Raw genomic sequence first — 21,748 nt, forward strand, 5'->3', positions numbered from 1 at the left:
TAAACACTATTAGAAAAATGCTACATTTAATTTGGCATGATTTTTGTTGGACTGGTATCAACTGTTCAAAATGCTAATGCAGAAATATGACCTTATTTTCTGACTAAAATATGAACCACAAATTAATTCCATACATTCTTCAAATCCAAGCTGAACAATGAATTTTAATTTTATCCTATATATCAACATATTTTCCTTAGAAAAACCTTTGAAAAACATAAAAGTTCAAAATCCTAAATAGATATACTAATAACAAATAATTCCCAAAATCTCTACACAAGCTTTATACATAAATGCCTTATTCTGATTGACTCAGTTGAATATGACTGTTCTCATCAAATAAATTAACAGAAATGTACCAACTCAAATCCAAAAGCAAAAACAAACAAACAAACAAACAAAAAAAAACAAACAGGAGATAGTACTTAACTAGCAATCCTAAAATTCCATCATAAATGTATACTGAAAGTAAGTGTCTCATCTCCCCTCAGGAAATGAAAAACTAAACTTAAAGGGAGAAAACATTGAAAAAGGTCCATTTCTGGTGACTCAGTAATTACAGGTGCCGCTGCATGAAGCTTAAGGCCATATTGGAAGGCTCTTAGGACCACTGCCTGGATCTGCCTGAACATGCCAGGAGCTGGTGGCAGAGCTAAGGGGACAATCACAACATAGGGAGCCTGTCAAGAGGGCCCACTCACAAACTCATTCAAAATGGACAGCATTGGGTTTTCTGAAAAGTCATGACTCTCTCTTGCATAGAAAAATACAACATGACTTTCCCGACAACCTAATAACAATGATCATCAAGTTAGCTTTTTACTATATTTCTAAAGATTTTATTGTTTCAGGGTTTATTTTTGCAGATTGACCCTTATTCCTTTAATTTGATCAAAGTTCATAAACTGAATTACAAAAATAATTTTTTTCCAATGGAAGAATTCAGAAATAATAAATGAGTGTTAAAACAGCACAGTTAAGGCATGCATTTTTATCACTTTTACCTAAATTTAATATAAAGAAACTTGTAAATAAATTGAGTCATGACATAAACTTTCATTGAAACCTATTCTGTATATTATTTCAACTTCTGTCATATTAAAAAATATTGAATAACTGAAAATGTCTGCTTTTTAAACTGCCAGAGGACATGTGTGCTCACCAGAGACAGAGAAAGAGAAAAAGAGAGAGAGAAAGAGAAAGAAAGAACAAGACTAACTGTCCAATCAGCCCTGTGGGAGCCATTCACCTTTACCACCAGGCCTTGGAGCCAGCCCATATTCATTTCTTTTAGTTGGGAAACTGTAAAAGTATGTTAAATACTGCTTGAAAAGGAGAATTAGAAGATGACTTCGGCTCAGCTACAATGGCTCCTTCTTGTAGCTAAGATGCTGCTACTCAGAGGCGAAGGCCAAAATGAAGCCTAGGTTCAATTCTGGTCCCAGCTTAAACAGGCTAAGCACAGTGGTGCAAACGTGTAGTCCTAGCAAACTTAACAAGTTGGGACAGGAAGATCCCAACATGACAAGATACTCAAAACTCAGTCTCTGGCCAGGCCTTTAGTACAGTGGTTCAGCCCTGTGCGTAAAGGAACTGGATCTCACATGACCAACCACAGTTTTAACCCAGCGCCAGTGGCTTGAAAAACACAGTAGGGTGTGTGGGCCCAAATTCTGATGGAGACAGGAATGGCAGGAATAGGACTATAGCATGACTATGGCCCACTAAGGGATGTTTTCTCTGTCTCTGTCTCTGTCTCTGTCTCTCTCTAGCAAGTATACACACACCATGACAATTTTTTAAAAAAATCTGTCTCATAAATTAACAAACTTTTAAAAAGAGAACCTATTAATAGATAAGAAATTAGACTGTCTTGAAGAGTCAAAAAAAGGGAAGAAAAGAGAAAAACTGGAACTACCAGATGGCATAATGATTACGTTGCTAGACTCCTACCTAATTGACAATGGTTTGAGTCCCAGACCCAGCAGCTTCAAACTCACAGCAAGTACGTGCACATGTGTGCCCAAAATCCTGAGAGGAGAATGAAGTAGAAGGGATTGTGGCATGGCCATTCTCCCTTGGGGGGGGGGGGTGGTTTCTTGCTTTCTGTCTCTCTGTCTTGCTCTGTCTCTCCAGCAAGTGCACACACCCTAGAGCAAAAAATCTCTCTCAAAAAGAGAGAGAGAGAGAAACTATATAAACCACCCTGTAATGAAATTTTCTTATGAAGGAGAGCACAGCAATTAAACAGCAGCTATAGGAGTACATGAATTCAAGGGAATTTTTTGGTGTTTCTTTTTTAGTAGGAATATTAAGGCACATTTATATGCCAACTGAATGATTCAGTTGGGAGAAATAAAGGCTGATAAAAAAAAAAAAAAAAGTGGGAGCCAGCAGGAGGTTAAGGCAGCCGGATCCACATGGCTGGCTGTGTAGTTCAAGTCCTGGACCCGGCGACTTGAAAAATCACATAGGCCACATGTGCATATGTATATGGGTGCCCAAAATCCCACAAGAAGGGTAAAAGAAAAGGGACTGTGGCATGACCATCTTCCTTGGGGGGGGGGTGATTTCTCACTTTTCCTGTCTTTCTCTCTCTGTCAATCTAAAGGAAATACACATGCCCTCTAGGAAAAAAAAAAAAAAAAAAAAAAAACCTTAAGAAAGTAGGAAGGAATCAGTATTCAAAGATTTCAGACATAGGGGCCATATAATTTTATGAAGTGAACAAATCTAACTAACCGAGTATCTCACTAGCAATCAAAATTTAACTATTAAAGTTGACAGAAATATTAACAGCAAGAGAACAGAAACTTACTTTGAATGTCACAGTTGCCTTCGTACAGTAAAATCCTACAGAAACAATAGGATCCTTCAAAGTCTGTGATTTTTGCTGATGCATGGTTGATGTAGGATCACTCCCAAGATAGTCTTCTTCACCATCATCGTAACTCACAATTGCAGGCACAAAAGACCAGGCCCATGATACCCATCCCTGTGTTTGTTCATCATCTTGCTGTGAGTACAATTCTTGGCCTTTATACTGAACAGGATACTGTATATCAATTCTTGTTTCATCTTCAGCACCTATCAATCAAAATAAAGTCATATTAAACAAATCAAGAGGTTTAATGAGGAAGAAAAAATGTTCCTATCACATCCTTCTTTCTAACACAAAATATGAACAAATATACTGGTTATCATTATTTAAAATAGTTAACTTAGCATTATAACTCTCAAATTTCCTTATGGTGTACTGTGTTCATCTCGCTTCATACACTAAGGTTAATTCTCTGTGGAGAGACACCAAGGAGTTGGCATAGTAGTTAAGTCACTGGACTCCCACGTGGCCAGCTGCAGTTCATGTCCTGGATCCAGCAGCTTACTTTCTCACATTCTCTCTCTCTCATGTGCCCTATAGTAAATTTTTAAAAATAGTAATAATAATAATAATAATAATAATAAATTAAATATTTCTTTACCAAAAAAAAAAAAAATACTATGTGGAAAAAGAAAATGGCAAGTGGTTCTAGGCAAAATGTACTCCCCAAAACAAAAATTATCCCAAAGGATGAATGTAAATTTAACCCAAAAAATAACCTCTGTATGTAGTTAAGAAAAATATTAGGTTGGTAAGACTTTCTTATTAGTGGATAAGATATGCTAATATTTTCTTTTACAGATGGGGAAAAAAAGTATAGCCTTTTAATTCACAGGGCATCAAGACAAGTATTCAGAATAACTCAACAGTCAACAAAATTGGACCTAAGCTAGAAGCTGCTCTGATCCCATCTAATAAATCTGAAAAGGAAGCCTTAAATGAATTAAATTATTTCCAAGTAACTTAAACACTCATTGGAAGACAAAATTATACAGCATCCACCAAGATAAAATAAACAATATCTTACATCCAATTACATATTATCAGGCAGGCAAAATAGAAGAAAGATATAACCCGTAATGATTAAGGGAACAAGATCTCACATGGTCATGTGTGTTCTGAATCCTGTCCTAGCAGCTTAAAAAACATGCCAAGGAAGTGTGCGTGCGTGCCCAAAACCCTAAAAAGATGAAGATATGGTGAGGGGGACTGCAATGTGACCATGCTCCATCAGGAGTCCATTCTTCCTCTCCTTATCTCCCTCTTTGTCTCTCTTAGGAGCACACATACCCTCTAACAATTAAAAAAAGAAAAAAGAAACAGTCAAAAAAAAAAAAAAAACCGAATTCAGACTTCTCTAGAAACAAATAGTGGTGCTGCTTTCTCTCTAGCTTAATGTAAAACAAAAACCTAGTCACCTTCTTGGATCGTAGAAAGCAATAGTTACAGGGACCAGCAGTTAGCATAATGGCTATGTCGCTGGATCCCACGTAGTTGACCGTGGTTTGAGTCGTGGACCCAGTGGCTTAAACTCACGCTGGGTGCGTGTGTGTGCATGCCCAAGATCCCGAGAGGAGAATGGAAGAGAAGGGACTGTGGCGTGGCCATCCCCCCTGGGGGGTGATTTCCTGCTTTCTGTCTCTCTCTGTCTGTCTGGCAAAAATCCCCAAAAGAAAAAAAAACCAAAAAAAAACAAAAAAAAAAAAAAAAACAAAAAAAAAACCTCTCCAAAAAAAAAAAAAGAAAGCAATAGTTACAAATGAAATATTTGAAAATTAATTTCATCAAAATTTAAAACCTCTACTCAGGAGATACCTGTTTAAAAATGAATAAGCAACTCATAAGTCAGTTAAAAAACTACTCTTGGCCCAGCAGGTACCACAGTGGTTAAGGTGCTGGACTTGCACAAGGCCAATCCTAGTTCAAGTCCTGGACCTGGTGGCTTGTTTTCTCCCTTTCTCACTTCTCTCTCTCTCTCTCTTTCTCTCTCTCTGGTGAGCATGCATGCCCTAATATAAATTTTAAATAATAACAACAATAATAAATAAAATTAAATAATTTAAAAATCACTCTCTCTACACACACACACGATTTATACCATGATGCATGCTTTACATCACACAGATATATGCATTCCTCAAAACTCACTGAATAGTAATATTTAAGATATATGCATTTCACTTTGTAAATTTAACCTTCAAAAATAAAAATACCTATTAGTAAACATAAACAACTCTCATATATACACATACATACACACATACACACATATATATATACACACATATACACACACATGACAAGAGATTTGAATTTAGAATATATAAGAAACACCCAGGGCCAGCTTGGTGAAGCAGTGGTACTGCACTGCTCAAGCAAAGCTGGATCCATATGGAATCAGGTTCAGTCCTCGGGCCTATCTGCACATGTCAGGCATGGGTACCTTGGCTTGCTGAGTGGCAAGGATGCAGAACAACTGAAATGTTCACACACTGTTGATTTGGAAATGTAAAATGGTAAAACCACTTGTAAAAAAAAAAGTCAGATAGTGTATTTAAAAACTAAACATATAATTCTACTCTTAGATATTTACCCAAGAGAAAAAATAGCACATGTCTACATAAATATTATAGGCAAATATCCATGAAAGTTTTATTTATAATAGTCCAAAATTGGAAACAGCTTAAGTGTCCACTCACAGAAAGGCTAAATAAACTATGGTATATTCATTTGGTATATCCATATAATGTACCTAGCAACAGATAGTCTCAGACAACTGAGACTGCAACTATAATACTATAACCCCCAAAATATTGCATTTAATGAAAGAATGCTTTCAGAAGAGTATACATACAATATGATTCCATTCATATAAAACTATAGAATCAGCAAAACCTATCTATGGATTTTTAAGAAATTCAGGTACTGGGCCAACAGATGGCATGGTGGTTAAGACACTGTATTCCACATGGTACACTCCATGATTCAAGTCCCACACCCAGCAACTTAAAAATCATACCAGGATGGGAAACAGAAATGGATTATTATCTGTTGATAACAATGTGTTTTGTATCCTCAACTGGACTGGTGTGAAATGTATTTGTATCGGGTAAATTCAACTTATAAGCCAAGTGATATATAGTGATTAAATACATAAAATTTTTTAATTTTTTTTAAATTTTAAAATTTTTAAAATTAAAAAAAAAGAAAATCATGCCAGGTACATGTGCCCATATGCCCCAAATCCTAAGAAGAGAATGAAGAGAAGGGACTGCAGTGTGGCCAACCCCACACTACAGGGGGTTTCTGTCTCTCTCTGGCAAACACACACGTACTACTACAGAAACCTTCCAAAAATATATGTGTATATTCAGAGTCTAGTCCATGGCATTTTAGTTAGAGTGGCTGGATTTCACATAGCCAACTATGTCGTTTATGTCCCAGATCCATCAGCTTGAAAAAAATCATTGGGCATGTGTGTATTACCTAAATCCCAAGAGAATAGAGAAGACAGTGACATGGCCACCCCCTCCAGAGGGTGCTTTCCCACTTTCCCTCTCTTCTTTCCCTCTCTGTCTCTTTGGCAAGCACATGCACACTATAGTAAACTGAAAAAAAAAAAAATGCAGAAATGTTTTTTCAGGTGGAGGCATGTGGCTGTATGCAGGGGGAAAATGACTGGAAAAGGGCATGAGAAACTTTCAGAGGTGTTAATGATTTATACCCTGATGCATGCTTTGCATCACACAGATATTACGCATTTCTCAAAACTCACACTGAATGGTATATTTAAGATGTATACATTTCCCTTTGTAAATTTAACCTTCAAAAAGAAAAATATTAATAAACATAAACTCTCAGGGCCAGCAGGTGCATGGTGGTTGAGGCAGCAGACTTCCACATGGCCAACCGTGGTTCAAGTCCCAGGTCTGGACGCTTTCTCACTTTCCTTCTCTCTCTTTGTCTCACTCTGGTGAACACAGATGCCCCAAAGCAAATTAAAACTTAGTAATAATAAATAAAATTTAAATAAATAATTTAAAAAACTTAAACTCGCATTAACAATATGCAACTTAATTCTAGAGATAAAGTATACTAATGTCTGTAACTTATTTTGGAAAACATCCAAAATATTGACTGTGTTAATATAGAGAGATAAATTAGATTGACAAATAATATGATGAAGTAAACATATTAATGTCTTCTGTATCCTAAACTAATATTATAAAATACTAAAGGTAGAATCTAGATAATGCCAATGTGAGTGTTCACTATACAAAAACTTTCCATTTTTCCATATATTTAAAATGTGTCACACTGAAGAAAAAATAAACAGCACTTTCTAGGTACTTTCATTCTAGGTGTTAGACATTGTCCCTGTCAGAAATTCTTGTCTAACAGAAATTCACTGTCTTGTGTGAAATAGATACATTTTATACTTACATATGCTTATTAATGTATCCCTATGCTGCACTTAAAATAAGATTTTTTTAGTGAGATAAAATTTAAATCCATAAAATTCATCCTTTAAAAGCAAACAATTCTGTGAATTTTGGTACAAAGATGTACAACCATCATCACTATCTAATTTTAACACTTTTTTTTATGGACCACAGATTAGTTTATTTTTAACACCCATCATGCCGTGAATTCATAGGGAATAGGTTCCAGTAGCTCAGGCTCCTTTCCATTGGTTCTCACAAAGTGTGCTTCTCTGGGTGGAGCAGGCTGGCGCTTTAGTTGAACCCAGGTACCTTTCTCTTTGGCTTCTTTCTTTTTCTGGTCATTTTCTTTCATACGTTTGAGAAAGCTATCTCTGCTCTTAGAATGTTTAATATGCTCAATACGCACATCGATTCTCTTGGCAAGAATCTTGCCCTTGTTTGTTCACAACAATGCCAACAGCATGCTGGGTAACATTGTAGACTCTCCCAGTTTTGCCATGGTAACATTTGTGGGGCATTCCTTTTTGAACAGTACCTATTCCCTTAATGTCTACAATATCACCTTTCTTGAAGATTCGCATATATGTCACCAAAGGAACAACTCCATGTTTTCTAAAAGGCCTAGAGAACATATATCGGGTGCCTCTCCTCTTTCCCGTTGTGTTCGTCATTTTGGTTACTTTCCCTTTGTATTCGTCATTTTGGTTAATTATTAGAAGATGGTGGTTCCGGCCAAAAGAATTAATACATTTTTATCATCCCCAAAAGAAATCTACTCATTTACTGTTACTCTCACCAGTCCCTGGGCACTAACCTATTGCCCGCCTCTTCAGAATTGCCTATTTTGGCTATTTCAAACAAACAGAATCAAACAAGATGTGTTCCCTTGTTCCTTTTAAGTGTTCCTTTTTGACTGGCTACTTTCACTTAAGATAATATTTTCGAGTTTCAACCATGTTGTAGCATGTATCAGTATTTCATGTATGACTGAATAATATTTTAATATATAAACATACCATAATTTGTTTATCCACTAATTAGTTAATAGACACCTGGGTTGTTTCTGGTTTTGTGCTATTATGAATAATGCTTGTACATTCATGTACTAACTTTTTGGTGGACATATGTTATTAGTTTTCATGATACATACCTAGGAGCAGAACTGCTAGTCATAAGGTAACTCTGTTAAATTGAGGCACTGTCAAGCCGTCTTCCAAAGTGGCTGTACCATTTCACATTCCCACAGCAGTACACATGAGTGTCAATTTCTCCACATCCTCACCAATTTTTATTAGAATGTGCCTCTATTATTATAGCCACCTTTTTGTTGTGGAGTAATATTTCATTGTGGGTTTAATCTTCATTTCTCTCATGGCTAATGATGTTGAGTATCTTTCCATGTCCTTTACTGGTCATTTGTTTATCTGCCTCCGAGAAATGTTTATATCCTCATTTTTCCTTTAGTTTATATCCCTTAGTTTTAAATGCCCTTCTCTTAAGCCACTATCTATAAAAATTAATCCTCAGAAAACTTTTCCTGAGTCTTAAGCCTATTATCAAGTCAAAAATCAATCATTCCTTTCATCGCCTTTCTGCTTCAGTTCATTCACACCTTTATTTACCAAATATTTTCTACCACAAATCATAACTAACTATTCAAATCTGTCCACCCCATTTTACCTTAATATTTTAAGAGAAGAAAATACATTTCATGTAACTCTAATAATACCATCTTATATACAGTAGTCTTTAGTAAAATGGTAATGAACTACATAACTGAGTTAACCACTAGTTACCCTCCAATAAAGCATGTATTAGTTTATAGTACTAAAATAACTCAATCAATTAAATAAAAAAACTCTTGGTAAGCCTTTGCATGAAAATTACCAGAACTATGCTAGGAAATCTTGAGGTTGTACTACTTTAACGTTTGTTTTTTTAGAATGCATATTAAAAGCTTTACTTTTTTATGAATATTTTACCTTTTACAAAATGTATTTTTGAACACTTTTACCTATTAGAAATATTAGTTATTTTTAGAATGTAGAAAAAAGAATAACAAAACAGTCCCAAAATTAGATAGAATCAAAGTGGGCATCTCATCACATTAGAACACTTTGTAACTGACCCTAAGGTAGTCTTAAAGTTTTCCAGTGGTGAAATCACTTTGTAAATACAATAGTTGCAAAATTACAGGTTTTTGTTGTACTTACCCGCAATGTTTCCTAATATATCTTTATTGTGACACATGTGATCCTCTGTTTCTCCATCTTTAAAATTTCCTATTTCTCCATAGTAAAGAGCAATCCCAAGTTGCATTATACGAATAAACATAGGTAGCTGCTGATCTGTGATAGAAAGTTTCAAACTCTCTACTAAAGTATGAATCTGTATTTTGAAGGAAAAAACAAAAATATCAACAAAAGCATATTTAAATAGAGCACCTTTTAATAAGAGTAGATAAATTTTTAAAGTGTTAAAATGTAATACCACAGGGAACCAGCAGTTAGCGTAATGGCTATATCGCTGGACTCCCACGTAGTCGACTGCGGTTCGCGTCCCGGACCCGGTGGCTTAAAACTCACGCCGGGCGCATGTGCGTGCGTGCCCAAGATCCCGATAGGAGAATGGAGGAGAAGAGATTGTGGCGTGACCATCCCCCCTGGGGGGTGATTTCTCACTTTCTGTCTCTATGTCTCTCTCTGTCTGGCGAGTGCACGTGCCCTATAGTGAAAACCTCTCAAAAAAAAAAAAAAATGTAATACCACAAAACAAACATCAATGTCTCAAACATTTCTAATATTTAAGTCAAAACACTATTCACTCTAAAATCTTAGGAACCACATATATTTTGCTAGGATGACCAATAAACTTTAGATAAAAAATATTCAAAAAAATATGTGTAAGTAAAATTAATAATGAGAAACCATTCATATTAGGTTTACAAATAACTATTCCAAAGGGAGAGAGAATTATATAACCAAATTCCTACTCTATATCATTAAGAGTATGATAGCTCTCCCTCAAAAAACTGATCTTTGTTGAAACCAAGAATAGTAAGTTTCATGATGTCATTTTAGAAAAATGTTAATCATTCTTTCCAGCTTCTTTAATCAAAAAGAATACGTATACATCCTAAAACCATATGTTAAATGAAGACAAAACTAACATAACTACTCAAGTATGGAAACAATAAAATTCTTATTGTCAAATACTGAAAACCAAGTGAAATAGATGTTCAAAAAAGTTTTTCAGACAAATTTTAAATAAAAGACTTAACATGACATAAAATTTATCATATGACTCAATTATAAGAAACAAGATTAATTACTATCAAATAGGATATATGGCAATCAAAGTTCTTCTTACAGAAAGAGACATCAATAGAAAATAAACAAAGTTCAGTGTAATGGTTTCCTGCTGTTACATAAACATGGAATAAAACCAATTAAGCCATAAAGTCAAGTCTCTTAGAAGGTTTATTTTGACTAACTGGTATTTGAGTGTCTATGAAACATGAAAAAGAAATAATGGTAATCATCATATTTTTAGGGCTCAAAACACACAAAAAAACCCTGTATTTAACAGCAGAGAAAGTTATATATGGAGATATGTGAAATAAGATAAAATAAGGTATTTCACATAAAAGCAAAGGTTTCTTAAAACTGATCTAAAGATCATATGCAAAAAAAAAAATATATCATAAAGAAGTAAAATAATGGGGAACCAGCAGTTGGTACAATTGCACCAATGATAAGCAGTCAGAAAAGATAGTAACCAATGATAAGTAGTCGGTAAGATAGTAAAAAGTTTAACCTTAAAATACAAATATTAAAAATTATTTAAAATTGGGGCCAGCAGGTGGCATGGTGATTAGACACTGGAATCCCACATGGCCAACCGCGGCTTGAGTCCTGGACCAAGCAGTTTGCTTTCTCACTTTCCCTTTCTCTGTTTCTCCCGGGTGCCCTATAGCAAGTTAAAAATAATAACAATAATAAAAAATAAATTATTTTTTAAATTATTAAAAATTAATGAAGACTTTCCCTAAATACAAAAATAAAGAACTTGAGTGGGCCGGCAGGTGGTGTGCTGGTTAAGGGTACTAGACTCCCACATGGCAGACCACGGTTAGAGTCCCGAACCTGGTGGCTTGCTTTCTCACTTTCCCTCTCTCTCCATCTCTGTCCTTCTCTGGTCAAATTTAAATAAATAAATAAATACAGTTAAATTTTAAAAATTCTAAAAATAAAGAACTTGAATAAATAACCTAAAGATTAAGTGACCTGTGAATATATTTTCAAAATCTAATTTTACCAATAAATATCAATTCAAATACATATTATTTTTTACTCAAAAAGTTGGCAATTCAAAAAATATAACCATAGTTGGACCAGAAGGTAGCATGGAGGTTAAGCCACTAGATCCTAAATGGTCAACTTTGCAGTTCAAGTCTAAGACCCAGTAGAGTGAGAATCACACTAGGTGCATTATGCACAAATGCCCTAAATCCCAAGCGGAGAAAGTAGGGACTACAGCATGGCATCCCCCATGCCCAGAGGAAAGGGGTTGGTGATTTCTCACTTTTTTTCCTCTCTCTCTCTTCCCTACAAATGGACACACCCTATAGCAAACACTAAAAAAACAAAAAAGAAAAAGAAAAAGAAAACTAAAAAGTTGATTCCAGTGAAGCATAACATAATGGTATCTTATATTAAGTGATTACCAGGATCAAAAAACACATGCTGACATGCTTATTTACATAAAGCACATTTTAAAATGAAACATCATAGATAATCAATTATGAGAACACAAACTTACTTATATCTCATAATTTTTTTCCTCAATTTTTTATCTCTACTTTCCTCTAAGCTAGCTATATTCTGAAAAGAACAATTAAACTTGTACTAACAAACAATATTATTTTATAGACATGCTTATTTACATAAAGCACATTTTAAAATGAAACATCATAGATAATCAATTATGAGAACACAAACTTACTTATATCTCATAATTTTTTTCCTCAATTTTTTATCTCTACTTTCCTCTAAGCTAGCTATATTCTGAAAAGAACAATTAAACTTGTACTAACAAACAATATTATTTTATATATTGGGGTGTTGGAAAAGTCATGATGCATTTTTGCATAGAAAAACAGAAAAAAAAAAAAAAAAACATCATGACTTTCCTGACAACCCAACAGTAAAGCTTCCATACACCCATTACTTGCTTTCAAAATCCATTCTGAACTTATCTTCACAATTCCCAACTTTACTAGCAGATCCAAAGCTAAGGAAAGTGAGCCCCTTTCCTTGAAACAGAGAAATCAGAACTACTGGAGTTAATACTTCTCCATGCTTATCGTTGCCAAAGAAGTTGATTCAAAAATACAGGAGCAACGAAATGTAAATAAGCCAGTGTGCACTATACACACTGGAAAAAAACATAAAGCACATATGACTAAGCACTATGAAGGAAAAGATGGTAGATTTTATGTATAAATATAAAATGGTAAGGCTACATAAAATGAAAAACGTTTAATAAAACATAATGTTTAAAAAAATAATTTTTATACAGCCATACTCAAACAGGCACCACAGTAAATACTAGCATTATGATTTAGAGGCAACCCTTTCACAGAACTTTGGAAGTCAGAGGGGAATAATTCAATAATACTTTAATCCATTTAAAAACTTAGCTAACAAGATCACAAGTAACCGTGAATTTCCTTCCAAGATAAATTAAGAGAGACAGACAATGTTCAGGAAACTGTTAAGTAACAAAAGACATGATTTACATTAGATACTAACTATACGTGCTGAAAATATATACCACTACCTTGGAGAACAAATTTTCCCATGTATGAAAAGACATATTTTAAAAATTTCATACTCTTAAGATTTTAATTTCATTTTGAAAAAATAGATCCAAAGCTAAAATGTTCTTGAATCAATAAACTAAAGTATTAGGTTAGCATAACAAGTCTTATAAATCTTTCTTATCTAGGAAAGATAAAATTGCTGTATTTATCTGATCATATAGAATAAGTTAGAGGGATTGAAATAAGATAATTGCCATTCAGTCCACTATGGGTAAATAAAATCTCCTATATTTCCTTGAAGAAACAAACAGTTATAAATAGCCAAACTAAAAAGGAAACTGCAATTACAGAAAAGAAAAATGTGTCACTAAAATCTGTCTTCTAGATACAATATACAAAAAATTATAAATGTAAATAATAATATAAGTTTAAAATAATAACTATAAATACATTATGTTTACTAAACAAATGGCATATATATTTATGAGGTTAATTTCTTAGCTTTGTTTTTGTTTGTTTTGTTTTGCTAATAATTAGCAAACACAGGAGCCAAAAAGAAAAAAAAAACCTAAGAAAATGCAATTTAACTACTAGAAAAAGAGACACCTACTTTAATAACAGATGGCATCTTGGAATTCAGGTTATCATAGGTAAAATGCAGACGAGTTCTGAAAGAACATTTGTATAATAAAGGATCCTGATAAAATTCTATTTTACCACTGGCATTTCGTTTATCAAGACAAACTGTACAGTCAGAAAAATTGATAACCTTTCTCAGCACCAGATCGGTTGCTAAAAAAAGAAAGAAAAGAAAAATATTTTAAGTAAAAAGGAAAATCAGGGGGAAAGGCAAATATTAATAACAGCAACAAATAAAATTCATGGAACATTTGGTACATGATCCCAGATACTATGGAAAAAAAATATCATTTAAATTTTCCAACAATCCTAAGAAATAGGCACAATCATCCTCACTTTATGTATGAAGAATCAAGTAAGGCCTAAATAGATTGCTCCCAATCTGCATAACAACATAGTAAAAATTTATGAAAAATTTCCCAATAGTTCTTTTCCACAATAAAACATAACTCTTGAGATTTCATATTAAAAAAAATAAATAAAGCTTTCATTAGATTTAGCAAAAAAGCCAACTGGCCCAAAAAATAAGTGTTTTAATTATGAACTCACACACTACTTCTGACATTTACTTACCAGAAATATCCATGAATGCACGATCCCATAATTCACCTACTGTATAGCATTCTGCAGAAGTAATGTTGACTGAAAGAACAATATCATCTTCAACATACTTTAGTATGAGATTATTTATAACAATGTTTACATTATTTACAACTCGTCTAATCAGACTTTGCACATAACCTGTAAAAGAGAGGAAGGCTCAATTAGCACAAGTCTATCAATAAATAATTACATCTTTCAGGTAGCAGTGAGCATTGTTGATGTGAGAGCGGTGGCTGGAGCTTTCTTTGCTGGATAACTGGGTGAGTGACATCTGGACCTGTCTGTCTGTGGTCACTATCTTAACACTTAGTGGGATGGAAATTGATGAATTCTTGCAAATTGGTATACTGGAAGCAAAAATAAATCTTTGATTAAAAATAAATAAATAAATAAATAAATAAATAAATACATCTTAAAGTGTTACTATACTTGATGTATGTAAAATATGGGCATTATTTATTATATTTTTACAAAGAGAAAGCTGAAGTTCAGCTAAGATGTCTGCCAAAGTGACATAGTTATTAAGCAGCAGATTCAGTCCTACAAAAGCCAATGCCAAGAACTTGTACAATGAAAAGTGTTCATGCACTAAGAGAAACCACAGGGACCAAATCTGCTCAATAATATAATGCTAGACCCTATACAATAATTATCCCAAAGTATTCTATCTGCTTTCTGCCTATCTTATAAACATTTTCCAAAGGAAGCTATGACACTATATGCTGATTATATACTAAACTAAAAGAAATCAGCTTCTTAAAGTTTCTTTTTTAACTAGCTGCCATCATCTCTTTACTTCATCTATAAAAATACTCAAAAGTTATGCCTGGTAGAAGAAAATATAGGAAAAATATGACCATGAAAATAGATTCAATGATACTCACTTATTCGTATATAATATTAAAAGAAAAATCAAATTGAAAAGAAAGTAAAGAAAGATAAGGATAGCACAATGAAAAAGAACAGGATTGGCCTGGTAGTACAGTGGTTAAGCTGTTTCTAGGGAGCCAGATCCCATGAAGCTAACAGCTATTTGAATCCTGGCCCTAGCAACTCGATAAATACATTAGGTATGTGTGCATGCATGCCCCGAATTCTTCTGGGATGAAGAAATGGATGAAAAAAAGGAGTGTAACATGACCACATCTATCAGGAGGATGCCCAGGTACTGGCACAGGTTTTCTCTTTGTCTCTGGTGAGTACACATACCCTCCGGCAAAAAAAAAAAAAAAAAAAAAAAAAAAAAAAAAAAAAAAAAAAAAAAAAAAAAAAAAAAAAGAAAGAAAGAAAGAAAGAAAGAAAGAAAGAAAGAAAAAGAAAGAGTGAGTATGGAGGGAAAGCATTAGGATAAAAGAAAGTGAACACAGGGAAAAAAAGGTAAACAGTAATAATGGTTTTTAAAACTAATTCAATACAATGAAAGTAATTACTGAACATTCTTTCTCTTCATAGCTCACTTGGAATCTCCACAAATTTTCTTTTTAATTTCATCCTACTGTGGAATACCTCATAATTTCACTAATTTCTCATATAAGTGTGTATACCACTATTAATAAAGAATTTAATAGAAAATATAAATACTAATTAAATATAACAGCATTTAAAAACAAGGGAAAAATATACAATTTTACACTACTCAAATGTATTTTCCACTATAAAAAAAATTTTAAAGGTAATTAAGATTTTAGCTATTTTAAGTAATAACCATATGCTTGTAGTTTTTAAACCACAGCTTACTGGACAAAACAGAATCAACTTCTGTCAGCAACTGACATTAACACCTATATGAAAGTCTGCTGGGAGAAAGCTCATTTAAATTTATTCAACCATAACATGTTTGCAAAAACCAACTCCTTCATTCATTCCCACTGGATGCAAATAGGAAAGAAATGCAATACAACTTAGGTTCAAGGTTTTTTCCTATATGGAAACTATTAGCAGCTTTTAGAGTGGCAGTTACATGCTGTAAAATTAACACACTAATTATTAATAGATTTTAAATTAAGAAGTATTTTTATAAGAACTGATGCAAAAATAATTCTTAATGGGTTGGACTTCCAAAAGAAATTTTACATATCAAAATTTTCAAACTCATAATGTACATTATCTTATGTTGTTATTACTCAACACAGATGTTAAAAATAAAAAATGAGTATGTTTCTAAAAAGTCAAGTAAGCATGACTAATATTGGTTTTCCTATTTCTGGAAAATCTGTCATCAATAGAGATCTCATAAAAACCACCAAGTTCATAAGTTTTTATTATCTTCAAACAAGATAAAAAAAAAATAGCGCTGGAGAAAATATGCAATGCAAAGTAAAAGAAACATAGTAAGTATTTTAACTGACAGAATACTACTGAAAAGATTTTTCATCTATTAACAGGTTTTCCCTCAGTTTCTCATTATAAAACTGATACACATATTGAGATAATTATTTCACTCTTCATCAAATGAAAAGAATCAAATATCTTTTAAAACCTGTGGAAGATGGGACCAGCAGGTGTAGTGGTTAAGGAGTTGGATACTCCCAATATGACTGACCACAGTTCAAGTCCTGGACTTGGTGGCTTGTTTTCTCACTTTCTCTCTCTCTCTGTCTCTCTCTGGTCAAATTAAAAGCTTACTGGACAAAACAGAATCAACTTCTGTCAGCAACTGACATTAACACCTATATGAAAGTCTGCTGGGAGAAAGCTCATTTAAATTTATTCAACCATAACATGTTTGCAAAAACCAACTCCTTCATTCATTCCCACTGGATGCAAATAGGAAAGAAATGCAATACAACTTAGGTTCAAGGTTTTTTCCTATATGGAAACTATTAGCAGCTTTTAGAGTGGCAGTTACATGCTGTAAAATTAACACACTAATTATTAATAGATTTTAAATTAAGAAGTATTTTTATAAGAACTGATGCAAAAATAATTCTTAATGGGTTGGACTTCCAAAAGAAATTTTACATATCAAAATTTTCAAACTCATAATGTACATTATCTTATGTTGTTATTACTCAACACAGATGTTAAAAATAAAAAATGAGTATGTTTCTAAAAAGTCAAGTAAGCATGACTAATATTGGTTTTCCTATTTCTGGAAAATCTGTCATCAATAGAGATCTCATAAAAACCACCAAGTTCATAAGTTTTTATTATCTTCAAACAAGATAAAAAAAAAATAGCGCTGGAGAAAATATGCAATGCAAAGTAAAAGAAACATAGTAAGTATTTTAACTGACAGAATACTACTGAAAAGATTTTTCATCTATTAACAGGTTTTCCCTCAGTTTCTCATTATAAAACTGATACACATATTGAGATAATTATTTCACTCTTCATCAAATGAAAAGAATCAAATATCTTTTAAAACCTGTGGAAGATGGGACCAGCAGGTGTAGTGGTTAAGGAGTTGGATACTCCCAATATGACTGACCACAGTTCAAGTCCTGGACTTGGTGGCTTGTTTTCTCACTTTCTCTCTCTCTCTGTCTCTCTCTGGTCAAATTAAAATAAATGAATAAATAAAATTTAAAAACAAACCTGTGGAAGACTATTTCTGTTTCCTTATTTAAAATGCAATAAAGGGCTAGCCCCATAGCCCAGTGGTTAAGTGCTTTGTGTACAGAGCTAGACCACATGGTCAATCATGGTTTGAATTCCAGACCCAGAAGATTAAAAAACACACAAGGTATATGTGTGTGCATGCTCAAAATCCTGATGAGATAAAGAAATGGAAAGGCATTGAGCATGGGTGTAGGGATGGGGGAGCTTTCTCTCTCTCTTCTATCTCTGACAAGTGCAAATGCCCTTTGGCAATTTATTATAATACAGTGAATGCCAGAGTAAATAATAAGACTTATTTGTGAACTAAATTATATCCTATCTCTATAACCCCTCATAATATGAACAAGCTATAAGAGAATGTCAAAAAGATCTAGTAGCTCTCATCACACCATATTTAGAGACTCCATAGGAGCACATCTGTTCAAATAACAATCTAGGTCTTCTACAAAAGCATCTAAAAATGGAAGATCACTCTAGGCATGAGAACCTATGACACAATTTTAAATGACTCTGAAATAGGACACTAGTTAATCTTCCCAGAAATTTTTATTATCAACCTCTCTCCCACCCACAAACCCCACTGCTACAAACACATACACCTATAGCCCCAGGAAAAGATAAAAATACTACAAATTTTCTTTCTGTTTAGTATACTTTTTGTCCATTTTCTCTTTTTGCTCAGGCCCAATATAACTGTCCCCTCCTCCCATACATTCTTCTCCAATGTCCACAAACTCTACACATTAAAGAGAATTATCTCTACCACTTTCCTTGGGTTTATGGTACTACTGTCATTGTTTATGTATATGGATATTTATCTTCCTCTCTTCTATCTCTGACAAGTGCAAATGCCCTTTGGCAATTTATTATAATACAGTGAATGCCAGAGTAAATAATAAGACTTATTTGTGAACTAAATTATATCCTATCTCTATAACCCCTCATAATATGAACAAGCTATAAGAGAATGTCAAAAAGATCTAGTAGCTCTCATCACACCATATTTAGAGACTCCATAGGAGCACATCTGTTCAAATAACAATCTAGGTCTTCTACAAAAGCATCTAAAAATGGAAGATCACTCTAGGCATGAGAACCTATGACACAATTTTAAATGACTCTGAAATAGGACACTAGTTAATCTTCCCAGAAATTTTTATTATCAACCTCTCTCCCACCCACAAACCCCACTGCTACAAACACATACACCTATAGCCCCAGGAAAAGATAAAAATACTACAAATTTTCTTTCTGTTTAGTATACTTTTTGTCCATTTTCTCTTTTTGCTCAGGCCCAATATAACTGTCCCCTCCTCCCATACATTCTTCTCCAATGTCCACAAACTCTACACATTAAAGAGAATTATCTCTACCACTTTCCTTGGGTTTATGGTACTACTGTCATTGTTTATGTATATGGATATTTATCTTCTCTGCTAAACTATAAAATCCTTGAGGGAAAAGACTATATCTTATTTATTTTCCTGATATTTTTAAATTAAAAACCATGTATCAAATAATTTTGGTTAAAGAGCTACATACACTATCTGCAATTGATTCAACCTGATTAGGGGAAACCTGTGGCTCCAAATTAGAAATTCCATAGTTGATGATTTGGTTGCCATACCTAAAAGCATCTTAGTCAGCTTTTTAGTGCAAAATTTATGTGAGGGTTACACATCATCATATGGGCCACTTAAGTTCAAATTGATAAAGGGGGAAAAAAGTTACATTTTATAATGCTCTTTCCTTTTTTGGAAGGCTAAAAAATGTTTCAGAATAAAATCTTTTATAGAAGGCCAAGAATTAAAAATCTTTATTGTCAGTGCTGTAAAAAAGTTAAAATGAGGGAACCAGCAGTTAGCGTAATGGCTATGTCGCTGGACTCGCACATAGTCAACCGCGGTTCGTGTCCCGGACTCGGTGGCTTAAAACTCACACCGGGCGCATGTGCGTGCGTGCCCAAGATCCTGAGAGGAGAATGGAGGAGAAGGGATTGCGGTGTGACCATCCCCCCTGGGGGGGCGATTTCTCACTTTCTGTCTCTATGCCTCTGTCTGTCTGGTGAGCACACGCACCCTATAAAGAAAATCTCTCAAAAAAAAAAAAAAAAAAAGTTAAAATAAAACATAAATGAAAAAGCACTCATCAGGTTTGAAAACCAGATAATAATTTAGGGCATTTCCCACCAGAGCTAAGAAAACCGGCTGTGAAGTTGAAGACACTATCAGTATTATTATTTAATGTGGTCACAGAAGTTCTAGTCATCTAAATAAGGGGTAAAAAGGAGTTTAAAAAAAATAAGAATAGCAACTGGTAAAAAAGGATGCTCACTTTAGAAGCACAAACACCAAAACTGAACAATACAGAGGAGATAAGCATAGTCCCTGTGCAAGGATGACACACAAATTTGTGAAGCATTCCATGCTTTCAACAAGTGTAGATACCAGAGACAGTAAGTGAGAGGGATGGATAGTTCTGGGAGGGTGGAAGGGGCTCAGGAAAGAAACACTTAACAGACACAAGAATGTAAAATTCTCTGGTGAGAATGATGTACATGATAACATGCATGGACTTGAACAATGATGGATTGAAAATAAGAAATCAAGAAAGGAAAAAAAAAAACAAAGGTTTGTTTTCAACTTTAAAAAAATGATAAAAGCACATGAAATCATTTCACAAAGAGGTCAGAATTTTTATGTAGAAAATCCAAAAGGAAGCAAATGAAAAAAGCTAAACACTGAGCAGTTAACAGGATATAAAAGGTAGTTTTCCTACGCAGCAAAGTGATGAAAAGAAAATGACAGAAACAGTAATCCTAAATAGCAAAAAAAGTATACTTTTAATAAACAGCATTTAACAAAAAAAAGTGCTTGGAGAAAATTTGTAACAAACTTTTCACAGAGTTAACTTAGTCATAAATCTTGAGTCTATAAATGGATAAGGATTTCTCCTAAGTAAATAGAGATGCAAAGATTTACCTATCAGTATGTTTGTTCAATGAGTCTACAAAATTGAAAATTATCAATAACCTAAATATCAAACAAAAAAAGGACTAAATAAAATATAGAGTTGTTTGTTATACAATGGAATACAAGTCAGTGATTACAGTAACACTACAAAAAATATTAATGCCATAGAAATTTGTTTCTGATATAACATTAAATGAAAGTGATTCTTGAAATTTGTCAAGATTTTATTTTTGAACAAATCTTTGTCAATAGAAATTCAATTTTTACATAAAAATGTACACTGGGTACAGAGTTATACATGTACAGTAGTGCCCCTTATCTGTAGGAATATATCAGAGTAGGCACTTGAAACCAAAATGTGGGTGGGATGAGAGGCTGAAATTGGGGCCCATGGATGAACTTCAAGTATGTAAATACCCTAAAGCTTTATGAAAGTTCTAATGTGCAAATCTGGGTCTACAATTTTTCAGCAGATTCACAAGGATTTATGCACTATAAAAGACTGGCTGCTAGATCAGAAATTCCAAGATAGCTTCTTATTCCAAAGTCAAATGACTTTGAATTTGATAAAGCCTGAGGAAAATACTGTGTGATTTTGTACAGTTCAGCAAACATGGAAATGCCCATTACAAACCAGACATTGTATGTGACCAGGAGCAGACAAAAAAAAAAAAAAACATGTGTCATCTGGTTGTAAAGGTAAAGTTTTATTGGAACACAGCCACATTCATTAGTTTATTAAACATCAATGGCTGGTTTCACGTTACATCAGAAGAGTAGAATAGCTATGATAGAAAACATACGGCTTGGGACCAGCAGTTTG

The 21,748-nt window shown here is 33.7% G+C and overlaps 1 protein-coding gene and 1 non-coding gene across 3 annotated transcripts in view; one reads left to right on the forward strand and one right to left on the reverse strand.

Annotated features, from left to right (window-relative positions):
• VPS13B (vacuolar protein sorting 13 homolog B) overlaps positions 1–21,748 on the reverse strand; it is an 806,861-nt gene that overhangs the window by 732,918 nt on the left and 52,195 nt on the right. For both annotated transcript variants that reach the window (XM_027776225.1, XM_027776226.1), the window contains 4 exons: positions 14,363–14,530; positions 13,761–13,942; positions 9,540–9,714; positions 2,819–3,087 (listed from right to left, as the gene is read on the reverse strand). In XM_027776225.1, the coding sequence (XP_027632026.1) occupies positions 2,819–3,087; positions 9,540–9,714; positions 13,761–13,942; positions 14,363–14,530 (794 nt within the window). The remainder of the gene's footprint in view (positions 1–2,818; positions 3,088–9,539; positions 9,715–13,760; positions 13,943–14,362; positions 14,531–21,748) is intronic.
• Positions 20,280–20,385, forward strand: LOC114009866 (U6 spliceosomal RNA). The gene has a single exon (XR_003551264.1). It is a non-coding gene; the product is annotated as a U6 spliceosomal RNA (small nuclear RNA).

This window comes from Tupaia chinensis, unplaced genomic scaffold (genome assembly GCF_000334495.1).
Source record: "Tupaia chinensis unplaced genomic scaffold, TupChi_1.0 Scaffold000646_1, whole genome shotgun sequence".
NCBI lineage: Eukaryota > Metazoa > Chordata > Mammalia > Scandentia > Tupaiidae > Tupaia > Tupaia belangeri.